Below are 16,044 nucleotides of genomic sequence, written 5' to 3' on the forward strand. Positions count from 1 at the left end.
AGTAAAGAGTATATAAGGAAAGGAAAAAAGAAAAACAACCTCTCCCCCCATCCCCCAAACTCCCAGAGAAACTAAGAAAGCATAGTCCCACCAGACTACAATACAGTCACATTTCTTTACTTTCACCAGCCATTACAATATTTCAACAAAATGGTTGCTTCATTGAATATGGATTCATGTAAATTTAAGATGCTGACTATGTCTTCAGTCCTCCAGGACATACAGGTTTTATTTTTTTCCAATACACACATTTCACTGCCACACCAGAATCTTTGTTTTTCTACTCCCCGTGGCAGCATGTGCATTTTTCTTTCTGACTAATGTGAAGAATCTGTATCCTGACTTGCACATAAAAAGCATAGCCAAAACAGCAGAATGACATTACCCGAGCGCGCACATCTTATTTTTATGAAGGCTTTTAATCTTAGTTTGTCAGCAAACACAGGCTTTCTTACCTACCCATAGAAAAAATACTTTTATTGTTAATTATGTCTCTAGTTGTTAGCATGTTGCAAGGGGAAACTATGAAACCTGACATTAACAGAGTGAAACAATCAGCGATGGTTAATAGTTAAATCACATTAGAAGTGTTCATTAATTAAAATCTGTTGAACCTCTTTGCAGTCCATATTTAATCATGGTGTCATTAGCATTGCAGAAATGTGTCTTGGGAAAGATGCAGAAAGTTTTAAAATGAACATGCTAAAATTTGCCCGCAGATCTATCTAGAAGTGTATTTGTGTTATAAGGCAGCACCAGGTACATACACACAAAAAGAAGGGAAACAACCATTATGTTGTTGAACTGGATTATATCAAACTTCTATATTATTGTAATTAGGACACCAGTGAGTTGGACTACAATACTGGCTTTCTTGTAAAAATGGCATCATTTCAAATTTATATTCTCTGGCTAAATGAGTTTGTTGTAACACTGACAAAGAAACAAACACATGCCAAAGGCCGTCAAAATTACAGACAAACAGACAGCCTTGGTTGCTTATTTTCTGGATAGAATTTGGGACACTTTCAAAAGACAAGCAGGTAATGACTGCTTTGTTATGCAACCTTGGGGTTTTCGTAATGTAGAATGTTCTTTTTTTAAATGAAAAAAAAATGGACAGGCATGCATCTGTGGTATATGAAGACAGATTTACTTAGTTATATTTAGTGTAAAATTGCAATAAGAAACTGCTGTTTCAAAGTTCAGAGCCCAAGGTCATGATCTGAGACCTAAGGAGTCTGAAAGATCACATATCAGAGCAGCACTAGCCTCAGGGGCTGCTACAGCCCCCTGTCTGCAAGGATTTACTAGTCCTCCAGGATGTTCCTTTATGCCCAAACACGGATTAATACATGAGAGTGAAGCAGGTTGCAGGCTCTGTCAGCATCCTGCTTTCCCCTGTGCAGTGGAACTGTCCTGGCTCTGATGTAGGCAGAATACTCTGCAGCGGTAGCAGAACAAGGGTTTTTTTTTCCTTTAAGCACATACATTCCCAGTTAGTGTCAATTTGAGCTACATATGTGCATGTGGCATAGTTCGCAGCTGCCACAGCCTGAATGTAGGCAGAGTTTGGAAGAAAAATTAAGGAATACACGACTATTATTTGTACAGAAAATTTAAACTGCTGTGACATTCATTTCATTAGTGGAAATAACTCTTTGTGCCCTGATTATTTACATCTGCTGCAAATAATTTTCCACACTAAAAGTGGACGGAATTGGGATGTTAAATATGCCTAAAACAGAGGTAATCTTGGAATTCAGAGAATGGCAAACTGTTAATCAAGGAGGCTGTAACATGGAGAATGGGATTGGGGACTTTGAACTTATTTTATCTTTCCCATTAGTACAATCTCTCTCTCCCTCTATCATGGTCCTTTTCCCCTTCTATAGACTGGCACAAAATGGGTGCTTTTGATGGATTGATTGATTGATTTTAACCCAAGAAATTTAGGTCTCTCTGTTAACAGGGGAAGTGGTGAAATTACTGTATCACAAGAAAAAGGAGGCAGAATTCTCTGCTGCAGAATAGTGAAGCAAATTTTAAAACCTGATTGATTTTTGTTATGGCATATTCAGCTTTAATGCCTAGCGAACACTTGGGATAAAGGATGCCTTTATCAAAAATTCAACATCCCCATCATCCAGTTAAGCTCTGTGAGCTCAGAACAGATATTTCTGGAGTCCTTGAGAAGTCCTAAGGTGAAACAAGGACAGAGTCGACTTGACGTCCCAAATATTTCGAACTGCCTAACAACAACAAAAACAAACTTTTTTAAACAAAGAAAAAGCCTTTCAGTCCAGATCAAAATGAGCATAATGCATTCTCAAATATGTCCACAGTTTTTGTTGTTAGAGCTATAGGTGCAGAGGAATATCATGAGCCTAGAAAGGAACCATCACTAGGTTAGAAGCCCGGCAAGAGTTTCAGCTGTTCTGTGAATGAGCTGTATCTTCTCCCTTCCCGTGTACACCTTCTGCTGTGCTGAGCACACCCCTGCTGTTTGAGCAGGTTACAAAACACACATTTCACAGCTACTGCCACTCCCCAAAGTGACTGAAAACATCTCTGCTGCTATTTTAACTAGAAACAAATTGAGGTATGCACTAATCTCTGTCTCTTTCCACATTGTCACACAGCAGCTGGGAAATGTGTGGCATGCAACCTGTTGGGAGGGTGGCGCCCTGCGAGAGGGGAGGACCAGATTGTTTGACAGCTTGCATCCTGCACGATGGCAAGGCTGACAGGTTCTTGCTAGCATTTGAATGATAAAAAGCAAGCCAATTCCAGATTTAGATATGTGCTAAATGCAAATAGCGAGAGGGTGGCAGGCTCTTGCTTCTGTGGGTTAAGCATATTGTAGACATACCAGAAGCCTGTTGCATTCCTCCATCACATCCTCCCTGTGTGCCATCCTCCTATCGTCTGCCATTTTAGAGAGTCCCTCTCCATCCTCTTGCGAGGTTCTCTGTGTGTGCTCAGCTCCTTCCCATCAGTCTTATTTCTTTCCCCTGGTACCCATGTCATTTGAGATTTAAATCATGTTGTCATTAGGGAGTTTTTGGATCTCTAGGAAGTTACAGAGATTGAAGAAGCTGCTGGGTTCCCAGTTACCAAGGACTCCCATTCCCCCTTTTCTTGTTTTTCCAATTTTCACCAAAATCAATTTTCTTTAGCTTTCAACTCCCATCTCCACAACACTTCCCACAGCCTTCACTACCCAGGACTCTCAAGCATCCTAAAACCCATCTAGCTGTTTCTCTCCCCTTCCTTCCTCATACCATCCCCATATCTAAATATCCCCAGACAGGCCTCACCTTTCTCCCTGGCCCCACTACCATCCATACAGAGAGGCAGTGAATGGTAGCCTCCTTCTACCTATGCTAGCACTACCCTTGCTATATTACAACCCTGACTCTCACCCCAGCTATTACATGAGACAAAGTGTGCAGGCCAGAAGCCTACGTGTTATAGGTGATGCAAAATCATCACAAAGATGCAAACATACACAGAGCTGCACAAAACTTGGCAGCTACATGCCTCCCTCACATGTGGCAAGGACAGGAAGTGAAGGGTGGGGAAAAGGTGAAAGGAGTCCCTCTACTCTTACACTCCTATTTAACAGCCAGGTATAATTTGGGTTTAACAGCACAATGAGGTAAGGAGGCAATAGTAATAGACTTGGAGAAGGGTACATGTTTTGATGGGTGCTGTAATTCTTTCCCCTTCCATACATGTTCCAGCTCACTGGAAACATAATTCAGGGTTAAACCTTGCCCCAGCTCCATTTCTCTCCTTCACTAGATATTGTTTTTATCATGTATGCATTAGCTTAATTAGCATCATCAGCATATTTTTAAGTTTTCCAAAAGTCTATGCCAAAAGTAATGGAGCCTGCTTAAATTTCATTTGGTGCGCCTTGCTCACAATCAGAAGCCACAGTGTAATCTAAGAAATGCAATGAATAATTTCTTAGCCTTTTGCTTGCTTTCTTGGACAAGCTACCGAAAAAATATATACCAGCGACTGGACAGTAAACCCCCCTCAGTGATAGAGACTCATTTCAGAGACAATAGTCAGTGCTCTGTCCACATGAAGCCATCACTGTTGCTGGAAGCCAAGGAAAGGAAGAAAATCCCTTTTTATTATTCCTTTTCTATGCAGCCACTGTAACTTAGGTTCTTTCAAATGTGCTTTTTTCAAAACTTAAATGCAACATATTATATTGTATTATTAACCTTGTATTTTATATCCCTTTGATATGATTCCTTTGCAAATGCTTGAAGTCTACATGGATCTAACAAGAAGCTTTAAAATGTATTCTACAAAGGAACCTTAAATAATACAGCTACTTAAAAGGTTTTTCTTTACATAGGACTTTGGTGTGGTGGCATATTTCTTTTTGAAGGAGAATGTTTTGACTGTGTTCACTAAATATTATAAGTCATGATTGATGACTTTTTTCCCTTTTATTAATATCTCCTACCTCAAATATTTCTGCATAACTTCAAGCAAATAGATTTTTTAAATAAAGAAATGCACATATCTGTGGGAAAACCTGAAACGTTAATTAAATATGTATGTATTTTTTAACTAGGTACCTTTGTTACTAAAGTAACAGCTACAGATGCAGATGATCCAGTTTATGGAAACAGTGCAAAGCTGGTTTATAGCATTTTGGAAGGACAGCCTTATTTTTCAATTGAACCACACACAGGTGGGTGACCTGAATTATGAATCTCTAGGTTATATTTACATAAGCAAAAGTGGTGCTTGCATATGTTACTCAAGCAAATTTAAAGATGGTGCATAAGTAGGTGTTTGCTGGCATTAGTCAGTTTGTAATTCACAAGTATCTGACTCATTTCCCATCATGGTTTGATGTTGCAAAAGTAAAAAAAAAACAACCCTATGTTAATGAGTGACACTGACAGTAAAATGAAGGCCAGTGCTGCAAGTTACTGAAGTAAAATTCAAGGTTATGTGAGTGCTGTATGGCTAACAACTACCTAGAGGCTGCAGAATTTGTCCTGAAGATTTGACTGAATCCTATGTAATTTTCAGTAACAGAGAATTGTACCATTGCTGGGTAAAGACTGTGGAGTTAGCTTTGTTTTAATTAGTCTACTTTGTGTTTCATGTTAAGAAATATTTTGACTTTTGTTTTATCTGAGGGATCCAGAAAGGGAAAGAATATTATACTGAGTTGTGATATAATGTTTTATTAGCATGAATATTCAGTCACTCGAGAAAGCACCATGAATGTGTGTTTGATATGCAGGTCGTCTCAAACAATTGCTAATAAAGCCAAGTTCTCATTGTTTATTTTGCATTTCTCACATTTACAGCAGAGCTATTTAGATCTGTTCTAGATACTTTTTTTTAGGCAATTTGATATTATTTTTCATATAGTTATTTGCTAATGCAGGCTGATTTTAGTTAATTCAATTGTGCTAGTCTCAGAAGAAGAAAAATATATCTAATTTTAGGAGACCCTCAAATGCCCTGAATAACTTTGCTGCTTAAGGGTAGAACATACGTATCACACCTTGTGCATAATAAGAAATCTTCCAAGCACACCACAGAAGGTCTGGACAGGAAAAAAAAAAAAAAATTAAATTATGCTCAATTAAAATGAATCAGAGTTCATCTCAACTAACAATTTTGCTTGGCTTCATATAGTTTGCCCTAGGAAAAATCATTTTTATTTCATCAAGTATGTCAAAATGTAAAGGCATCTGTGGATCCATATTATTGCTATATGCAATTGCTGTATATTAAGATTACCCTAATAATGTATTTTTGGGAGGGGAGTGGCGGGGGTTGAAAAAGAGATCAAAAGCAGCCATGGTTCTAGAAATTGTCTCATGTGAATCTCAACTCTATGAAAAAAAATCTGAGCATAATGTAATAAAATAACAGCTGCGAGAATCCTATGAGTGACATAGGGGAGAGTCTGTCTTCTCAGGAAAAAGTTTTCTTATCCAAGCTAAAGATCACACCTGTAACATCAAGCAACAGCATATACAGGAGCAAATTCCTAACTGTGCTGAATCCCGTTCATGATCTTAGGATATATGGCTTGGTTTTTTATTATACCTTTCACACTTCAGATATTACAAATTATTGTATATAGTAAGACTTGAGTTAGATACATTGGTAACGTGTTGAATTTGACATTTGGTCTAAGGTCTGCCTCAGACATCAGAATCTTTTTAGGAAGACAAATAAGTTTACAGGACTCCAAGAAGGAATATATCAGGAATAGGAGAATGAAATGAAGAAAAAAGAAAACTTAGTCTGAATATCATGGAAAAAACCAGTGAGATCTATAAGGCAGTGAAATCATTACCCAAGGGAAACAGTGGAATTCCCAAGGCTGGAAATATTTGAAATCAGACTGAACAAAGTACTAAACGTCATACAACAAAACTGCGTAAGTGAGAAGATGGATATCACTAGGTGATTTAAGTGAGAGGATGGAAATCATTAGATGATTTAACTTCATACAACAATACTGTATAAGTGAGAGGATGGATATCATTAGATGATTTAATGGGCCTTTCCCATCACCAATGTCTTATTTTCCAAGGAACAGCTCACAGCACACATTTCCTGTCCTTTAGCATTTCTCAACAGCTTACACACACAAGCTTTATCCTGGGAAAAGACAGCCCATTACTTTTATTCAAGATGATCTTCATGGCACATATCCCAAACCGGAAAATTTGTGAATTTGCCTTAGGTTTATTTCCTTTAAAATTTTGCTTAACGTAGTGAAATGAGAATTTATCAGCCAAGAAACCAGGGTTTTATGGTCATAAAAGCTAGTGAAAATTCTGAGACTCTTTTTGTGAATCTGTAAATGATGATTTCTCTCCTGTTCCACTACCATTAAGTTTTCATCTTAATTTTCCGTTATCAAAAATTCAGTGAGCAGCAGCATTAAAAAAAATGGTAAATTATTTTTTTCTAAAATGCAGTTGAAAACCCTGCCACAAACCCTTAGAGGCAGTGTTTAGTTCTTCAATTTACTGTGGACCCAAGGAGTGTGGGTTCTCATTTATCCCCAGTCTGGTTCCTGGTTCTGTCCTCTCTCCAGAGCTGCATGTGGTATATGTGGTATGGCTTACGTGACCCTTTATATGAGCACAGCTATGTTGGCCGGTATGTTAGGGGTGGAGTCATAATCCCATCCTTTCCGTTCCTACTTTCTGCCTACCACTGTGATAAGTGGAGCCCCATAGACTCTATTCTACCCTCCATACTTCTACCTATGAAGGGATTGCCAGGACATGGGAGTTGAGAGGCCCATTTTTACATGGGGCTTGAGATTTCAGATAATCCTGCGTATTATTTTCATTGCTTTATATTTGTAATATTGCAGGATTTACTATAGATAGGGTTATTAAGGTAGATCCTCACTCCCATAGGGAAACCATGAATGCTAAATCATACAAACACCACCAGTGTACTCCTATAAAAGAGAGAAATGCTCTGTTTATTTGCAAATCAAAATGGTGTGGGTCTATACAAACTACAGAGTTCCCATTACACAAGAACTGTAAAGGTTAAATCAGCAGACTGCCGGCTGGACCTGAAGTTGTTCTAAGGAGCCGAATTGCCTTTAGAAATTGGTGAAGAAATATGCTGCAGATTTTCTTGTAATCTGAGTATTTGGGAGCAATAGGTATGATAATATCATTTACATACCATGGGCAATTTTATGGGCTGTTACATGAAGTCTTGGAAAGCCAATAGTAATATATCAACTATAGCTACAATTCTGAGCCGTTTGTGGCATTGTAAATTTCACCTTCCTGAGGTAGTGATGCATAAAACATGCAAATGACCGAATCTCTGGAGTTCAGTAGCTTTACAATTTGAATAGTATTGCTGTTAACAAGAACAGTTGGAGTGGGGGGCGCATATTAACAAAGATAAGATTCCTGCATCTTTAAAGGAGAAAGCAGAATGAAAGTAGACAGTCGGGTTATTTCTCCAACCCTAGCAACGCAAGCAATCATAACTAGTCATTTCCCCATAAAACAAATTACCAAACAGGTTTGGCAAAGGTACTGTTAATCCTGTGCATGAGAATCTGTATGGTAGTTTCTTTTTTGTTTTACTTTTTAACTCCTGGGACGCGCTTGAATATCATAATGGGCAACCATATTGACTTAGCTGAGTGGGTTAGACTAGGGTTTTGTCTAAAAAAGAAGCAAATTTGAAGGTAATCCTGCAAAAGGAGACAATACTTCAAGCAGAGTAATGCTTTTCTACATTTTCTCCATGATTATATTTCTACTCATCCATGTTAAATGCAAAATCTTTCAAGTATGTTTGAAGTAGTGCAGACACTTGAAACAGATATCATTTCTCCAATGCTGTTTTCCAGATAAAAAAAACATTCTTTTGCTGATGAACAAACATATATGCAAGTGCAGGTGCTGTAAAAGTGTGTGTGTGTGTGTGTGTGTGTATCTACATATGTATACACACACACATATTTTGTACACGTGTGTGTGTATACAAAATATATGTGTGTGTGTGTGTGTGTGTGTGTATACACACACACACACACAAAAATGTGTTTCTGTGTGTGCACGCACACACATGTGTGTGTATGTATATGTGTGTATACACACACACACACAGACACACACAGACATATACGGCCAGATTCACGCCTGTGCAAATAACTGTTATAGTAATGTCGTAGTTGTTCCTCTTCTGTTCAGGTTTAATTCTGGATAAGCATTACCTTCATTTGTACTTCTTTTACAATGGTCCTTACAGCCTATGGCTGTGGCAGAAGAGCAGAATTGCCAGAAACATCCCTAGTCACATCTCCTCCTAACACTTCACTGGCCAGCCCACTCCCTGGAATTCATTCTGCACTGCCTGGACCTTCGTATAAAAATGGCATGGAGCTACAAGACCTGGCTCTATGAGTATGTGAAGCCTGCTGTACCACAAGGTTGCCCCAAGTGGAGTCTTACCCCTGTTAGTTACACCCACCTATCTGTCACAAACAGATTTCAGGATCTCAGACCAATGGCTGAGACTTTGATACCCCTTTTTATTTTGTCTGTTGGAGCACTTCCATACTGATGGATATGCAGGCATAACTAGTGGCAGATGACCCATGTCATTTTCCATTACCTTGCATTAAAAAAATGCAGACACGTGCAGTATTTTGTTCAGTTACAAATTTGCAAATGTTGCTATATAGGTGTATGCCCATGACAGAAAGCAATCTAGGGATTCTTTTTCCATTAAATGTCATTTTTATGGTTTGGGGAGAACACCTTTTTTCAGTTATGGATGTAATTCTTCCCTCTTTTTCCACCATCTTCTAGAGATGAGTTTTAACACAGCTGCTGGTTCATTAGTTTGGGAAAAAATATTAAAACAAAGATGGAAATTATGTTTAACAGGTCAGACTTACACAGTTATGAAACCAAATTAGTGATGTAACTCATATTGGACTAAATAAATGTAACCTCCAAAAATCATGACTGTTATGTGTCAAACCAGTATGGAGAGGCAGCTTAATTTTTCCAGATTAGTTGCTTGTAAGTTGGAGTTCTAAAATTATTTGTAAAGGTGTGCAAATTGCATCTATTCTTCAATAATTTACAGGCTCTTGGTTGCACTGATTTTTTTCCTCTAGGGTTCCAAGATGTAGCTCAAAAACAGTATTCATTTTCTCAGTTTTACCAAGGATATTAAATCCTATCAGTCAGTTTTACAATATGATTATCATAATGGAGTATAATCTGAAGTGACACCATGTTCCACAATATTGAGATGGCAGAAGAAATATATTTTCAACTCTGACTTATTTACATTTCATATGAACTTACTGAAATAATGTCACTCCTACACCATCTTTGAAACATAGTTACATGAATGAAGCAAAGTAAGTCATCCCCTTCATATAGCAGAAGACAGTGTGTTGTTCAAACAAAACCCTTAAATTATGTTTATAAAGCAATACAAGTTTTAAAAGAATATTAAAAGCTGCTGCCATGGAAATGGTCACAGAATGTCATGGTCAGAGCTTGATTGAATAAAACATTTTCAAAATACAACTCAGGAGATTTAGAGAGTTGAGAATGCTTCCTGTGGGGGCAAGCATGTATAGGTCAGTAGCTTGAATTTAGCTCTGATTATTAGTGAGCAAATGTCATTTCGACTCTGGAGCTGGTCGGTATGAAACTAATGTAGTTTGTAGTAGAGGGGGGCTCATATGAAAACACGGCTTTGGCAATTAACACTCATGCTGGAAGTCTCAGCAGAGGACCTAAGATATGAAGGCTATGTTATGTTCCCAGTATTTGTGCTGAAAAATACCTTGCTGAATGAAAAGTGCCTTTGATTTCAATAAGCAAATGAAGGACTGAATTCAAGTCAGCTGATATGAATGGGAGTGCCTGCTGGGTTAGCATAAATTGACCTCATCAGGATAAATTTCCTGGTTGGATTTAAGGCTATAGGCTAGGCACTGCATAGACCCTTCTCTAGTCCTCCTCTTCTCTTGAAGCTAGCTCACTGGATGGCTGAAAAGGGGAGATGTATGGGGCCGGAAGGAAGGGTAGAAACCAGAAAGTATGCATTTCTGTGAGAAGGATGTTGCCCTGGAAGAGAAAGGTCCCTTCTCAGTGCAGAGAGCTAGAAGCCTTGACCTCTGTTCCTAATGAGAAACTCACCCAGTGTAGTGAGAAGCGTACAGCCTGGTAGGTAGAGCTTATGACTGACAGCCCAGAGATCCAGGCTTGGGTCCCATCTAGGCAAAAGGAGCTTAGATCCTGACTCTCCCATTTCCCTAGCAAGTGCCGTAACTACTAAGCTAAAAGCTGTGCAATCCCTCTTCTGTTTTACTTCTTGCAGGTGTGCACAGTGGGCAATCCTAGTTCACCATAGAAGGAATAGTATCCAGAACTCCGTGTAAGTGTCAAAAACTGAAGTTATAGTGACATACAGATGTTACAATTGGATTGACCTAACAGCCCCCTGATCCCAGCAAGCCCCCTCCATGGAACTGCCAGCCCCCGCATGATCCTGCCCACCCCTCTCCCACCCTGAGTTATTTGCATCAGGCTCCCTGCACAGCTCCTGGCACCAGCCAGTGGCTACACACCGCTTCCAGTCTACCATTACACGGTTTAAAGTAAGCCACACAATCATAGGCCAGATGCAGCAAATGTTTGTACATACCCTATGTGGCTACTTCTGTTTAACTGAGGCGTGTGAAGGCTAAGATTTGACCCCATATCCCTCCCTCCCTGAGATACTTGGTGGTTTTCAAGCTGGGGCATGTAAATAAGTATGCAAATTTAATGTGTGAAAACTGCCTGCAGATAATCAGGCCCGACTCTTGTATTTCAGCACCTTATGATTCTTTGCTCTTTTACTTTCCTCCTCCCATTCTGCCTTGCTGCTTGGAATCTAGTACAACTGAAAACAAATAAACTATAATCACAAACAGCATAAATTATAGGTCTCCAAAACTGCAGATGTTTCTGACAATTTATTTCTCCTGTCAAGCTTGAAAATCACCCAATTTATTAATAATGTTACATTATATAGTCATACTTAAATGCCCTGAGAATCCTGCATGCAGATATAAGTTCCTTCATTATAAAAAAGCTATTGAAAGCCTAGAAAAAGTTCAAAGCAGGGCAGCTGAGGTGAGACCCACTAAAGAATGCAACATGTCATGTGATTTGATTGAACTTAATTTGTATAAAGTGTATAAAAGGTGATTAAGGAAGGATATGAAATCACAGTACAAATATTTGAGAGGTGTTAATAAGAGAGAGGGGAAGGGACGGTTTCTTTAATTATGCCTGATAAAATGGCAATGTAACACTCTCAGAATAGACAGAGAGATGGAAAAATTGAGGTTTGATACAAGAAACAATCTGCAACAAAGAGGGAAGTGCAATGAACTGTCTGGGAGGGGAGATGAGAAATGTTCAATATAGGCTTTCTAAATACTTTAAATTAACCAGCGGGATTTGTGTAGAGCAGGGGTGGGCAATTATTTTGGGCAGAGGGCCGTGTACTGAGTTTTTGCAAGCCATCAAGGGCTGTATGACAGGCAGTCCAGGGCAAATAAATATTAATTTTCTAAATTTTTTAGGGGTCCCGTGGGGCGGATAGAATGGCCTGGTGGGCCGCATCCAGCCCCCAGGCCACATTTTGCCCAGCCCTGGTGTAGAGAGAGGACTTGTTCACAGCATGGATTGAGCTACCAGCTGTGTAGTACTGCTACTGAATACCACAGGTTTAAATTTGCCTTTAAACAAATTATTATAATAGTTCTTGTAGTGGGGCATTCTGGACCAAATCTATTCCCACCACAAAATGCAAGCACAGCTCAATCACATGCTCATTGACCTGTGTTACCACAAGTGACAGTAATAATGAAGGTCCAGTAGGACAGGCTACAAGGGAATGTACTCAAGATCTCTGGGGAGCTTACACTTGTGGCTGGCATGCTCTGTAGTGACACCTTAATTTTGCTGCATGGAAATACATTCAGCAGTTGCACAGGGTTAACAGCTGCTGAAAAAATGGGATTTCCACCTATGCAACTGAGAGCAGAATTTGACCTCTTAGTTTTCAGAAAAGTAGAAACTGACCCACTCCTTTCAATAAGGCATGTAAAGTGTGAAGCCCATTGCCAACAATTTCAGTATTACAACTACACATACAGTGGTACAAACTGGTCATTTTAGAAGATTGCAGAAGACTGTAACCTAAACCTAGGGCCATTGAGTAGTGGAGAAGAGTATAACACAGTTTTTCACCTCTCAATATCAGTGTTCCTGGAATAAATGTCTTACAAGATTTATTTATTTTTTTAGTCTTTGAATCAGCCATGGGGAGAGAGCTAGTAGAGATGTCTGTTATGAGTCTAACACTGATTATTTTCCACATCGTCTTTCCAGTTCTTGTTCGTTGAAGGGAAAAATCACAGTTGCACTGATCACAATTATATTGTTGTTAGTACAGAGTACCTTTGCTGGAATCTATAGGGTATTAGATTAAAATGGGGCAGCTAAAGTTTGGTTGTGGCTACACGTACCATAGGTTTTTTTGGTCTGACAATGCTAGATTCAGTTCTGAAGATGCACTTGCACTCCTACATTTTCAAAGCTACCATGCCATTTTTCCTCACATTGTATACTAAGCTCTCTTTATCCTTAGGAGATGTGCTAGGGTATTTATAAGGCTAACTGTCCTCCTTAGCAGATCCTGGAAGTTGATTTAGTGATGACCCAGTAGGGAGAGAATTTTGTAGAGAGATTTCTAGTGCAAAAGACCTGAGGCTCCATCCTGCAGTCCTTGCTTTTGTTCAGGACTCTAAAGGACAACTCTTCTGCTTAAGGGCTGAAAGACTGAAGCCATCAGCAGCAGTAAGAGAAGAGCTGTCTTTTCATATTAATAAGGGCAGGATTTAACCTCTTTGGAGATGTTTGAAAACATGTTAGATGATTTGTAGTTGGAAAAGCAGAATGACTTATGATCAAGAGGGACTTGAATATGAAGGTTTCTGCCTCTTAAATGTGTGTTATAATACTGCTACTAATAATAACTATTATTGTTGTTGTTGTTGTGTTGGTATTTAGATTATTATTAGTACCATAAGTCATACTACTCAAATTTCGGGTTGATATCTCAGTGCTGCTAGGTTTGTTTGATCCAAGGTATTTTCCAGACTTGAAGGAAGAAGCTCTGTTTTTTTTTTTAATTTACCTTGGTGTCCTACTTAATTTTGTTTGGTAGATTTGCTTTGATAAATAGAATTAGGGATAAACCAGAAATGTAAAGCAGGGTCTGGACAGCCTGGTCACATCCAGAAAACTTGATTCAGATCCCTCTTTCAGGAACTAGGAAAGGCCAATTCCAGCCTCTGGTGCTGAGAAACAAAACTTAGGAATGGGTCCTCTTTGCCTGCATTAAAGGCCCTCCAATTTGTAGTTCCAGCAGAAAGAACTATTAGCAGGGACTAGATGTTCTTTAATTAGCAGTACCCACAGAAATGCACTGCGGAAGAAGTACCTGTTACACCCATGAAACCTTGGCTCATGTGAGGCTTCTCTCCCAGAAAAGAGCAGTGGACTGATATAGAGTATTACAAGAATGAGAGATTTATATGATTTGCATTTAGATATAGATGGGTGTAAGGATTTGGATAGGTCAGCTGAGGTCTGCCTGAGCCTAGAAGAGCCATCCGTCTGGGTTTGGTTGGTTAACATTCATCCTCTTCCACAGTCAGTAGTACATGTGGGACTGATATAACCAGCTTTTATATCTATGCCTCTGTGACCTCCCCAGCTCAAACAATAAGGTATCCATTGACAGCTGGCTTGATGGCAGCCTCCTTTGGAATAATTCCTTAGTAAAGCCAGAATTTACATCTCTGAACCAGTGGCAAGATGCTATCTACTCTGCTACCATTCTCTAGACACATGATAAAAATACAAATTTTAAGTTGGCAGCTTTCAGATCCCAACCTTGCCTGTCTGTAGTTTCTATAATTACAGAGAAAGCCCTATGTTAAGAAAATACTAAGTGTTCCAAGTCAATCACTGCAAAGTTAGAAAATGTCAGAATTACGGTCACTTATACAAATGTGTTCCCCCTCCTCCCTATCAAATGTATGTATGCATTATAATACAGTTTTTAATTACATGAGCACATACTATATTTTTCAACAGGAGGTCTGCTTTATTCAAAGCACAGATGGTGCCTTGTCTTTCTTCCTGTGATATCCAGGACAATTACAATTATGCTAAGCAGTATTAGAAATAACATGTAATCCTGAGGAATCAGGGTTTAGAATCACAGAAATGTAGGGCTGCAAGGGACATCCAAAGATCATTTGGTCCCAGCCCCACACTGAGGCAGGATGATGTATACCTAGACCATCCCAAACAACTGCTCGTCTCACTTGTTCTTAATATTCTGTGGTGAAGAATATTTTCACAGCCTCCCTAGGCAACCTTCTCCAGTATCTCACTATATTAACAGCTAGACAGTTTCCTTCCAATATCCAACCTAAATCTTCTTTGCTTCAAATTAAACTGATTTCTTCGTGTCCTTTCCTCATTGGCCATAGAGAACAACTGTTCCCATATGTAGTGCAAAATGTTAATTGCCTTACTGTACTCTTAAAACCTTCACATTTATTCTCACCTTTAGTTAGGGTAACCGCCACTGGGTACCTTTAAGTATTTGCCCCCGAATGACTTAATTGCATAGCTGAGAAGTAAAAAGAGAAACAACTTATTCCCCTACAACTATGAATCCCAAATAGAGGCCAATCCTATGTATGAATATTATGTATTGCATTCTATATACTATACTCCTACTATGAGAGATTTTTATCACATAACAAAAAGTAGAATATATTATTTCATATGCAAGGGAAGACCTGAATGGCCCATTTAAGCAAAATCTGGTACAGAAAGCAGCCACACCAATGAAGAGAAAATATACTGGAATTAAAAAATAAATATTCTGTTCTCATATAGAGATGCCAGTACATAAGAGACATAATAAAACAGCATTTGTCCGACATCTTTTGTTTAACAAACAAGCAGGCTGTGCCCTCTTTCTTCTAAAGCTCAAAAAAAAAAAAAAAGGGAACAGGGAAGTAGAGCATGCACAATCCTAGCTTCCCAATTAAAAAGTACAAATTATTCCAAGCATAATTAGACAACTAGGCTTGCAAGCTCCTAACCCAAAGGAACTGTGTAATAAATGTAATGACTTTTTATTAAAAATGTATGTACACCTGAGTGTAATACAGACAGTACAGTAATTGACCACTTTATATAGAGGAAGTCAGAATTAGCAGATCCTGATAAAGTCAACATAAAAAATGCAATCTTTTGTGCTTAAAAAACCCCCAGAGCATTTAAAAGGAGGTAATTCTCCCACAGTGAAGATTTAATGGCTAGCTGTTATTAAAACTATTATGACCCAGATGGAAGTTTAGTCTTAATAAAACACTTAGGGAAA

At 38.8% G+C, this 16,044-nt stretch overlaps 1 protein-coding gene across 8 annotated transcripts in view; it reads left to right on the forward strand.

Moving 5' to 3' along the window:
- The window catches only part of CDH8 (cadherin 8), a 222,286-nt gene that overhangs the window by 105,130 nt on the left and 101,112 nt on the right, over positions 1-16,044 (forward strand). For all 8 annotated transcript variants that reach the window (XM_006016421.3, XM_025214370.1, XM_006016422.2 and 5 more), the window contains one exon: positions 4,601-4,720. In XM_006016421.3, coding sequence (XP_006016483.1) covers positions 4,601-4,720 — 120 coding nt within the window. The remainder of the gene's footprint in view (positions 1-4,600; positions 4,721-16,044) is intronic.

Source organism: Alligator sinensis, unplaced genomic scaffold, assembly GCF_000455745.1.
Source record: "Alligator sinensis unplaced genomic scaffold, ASM45574v1 scaffold349_1, whole genome shotgun sequence".
In the NCBI taxonomy this organism is placed as follows: Eukaryota; Metazoa; Chordata; order Crocodylia; family Alligatoridae; genus Alligator; species Alligator sinensis.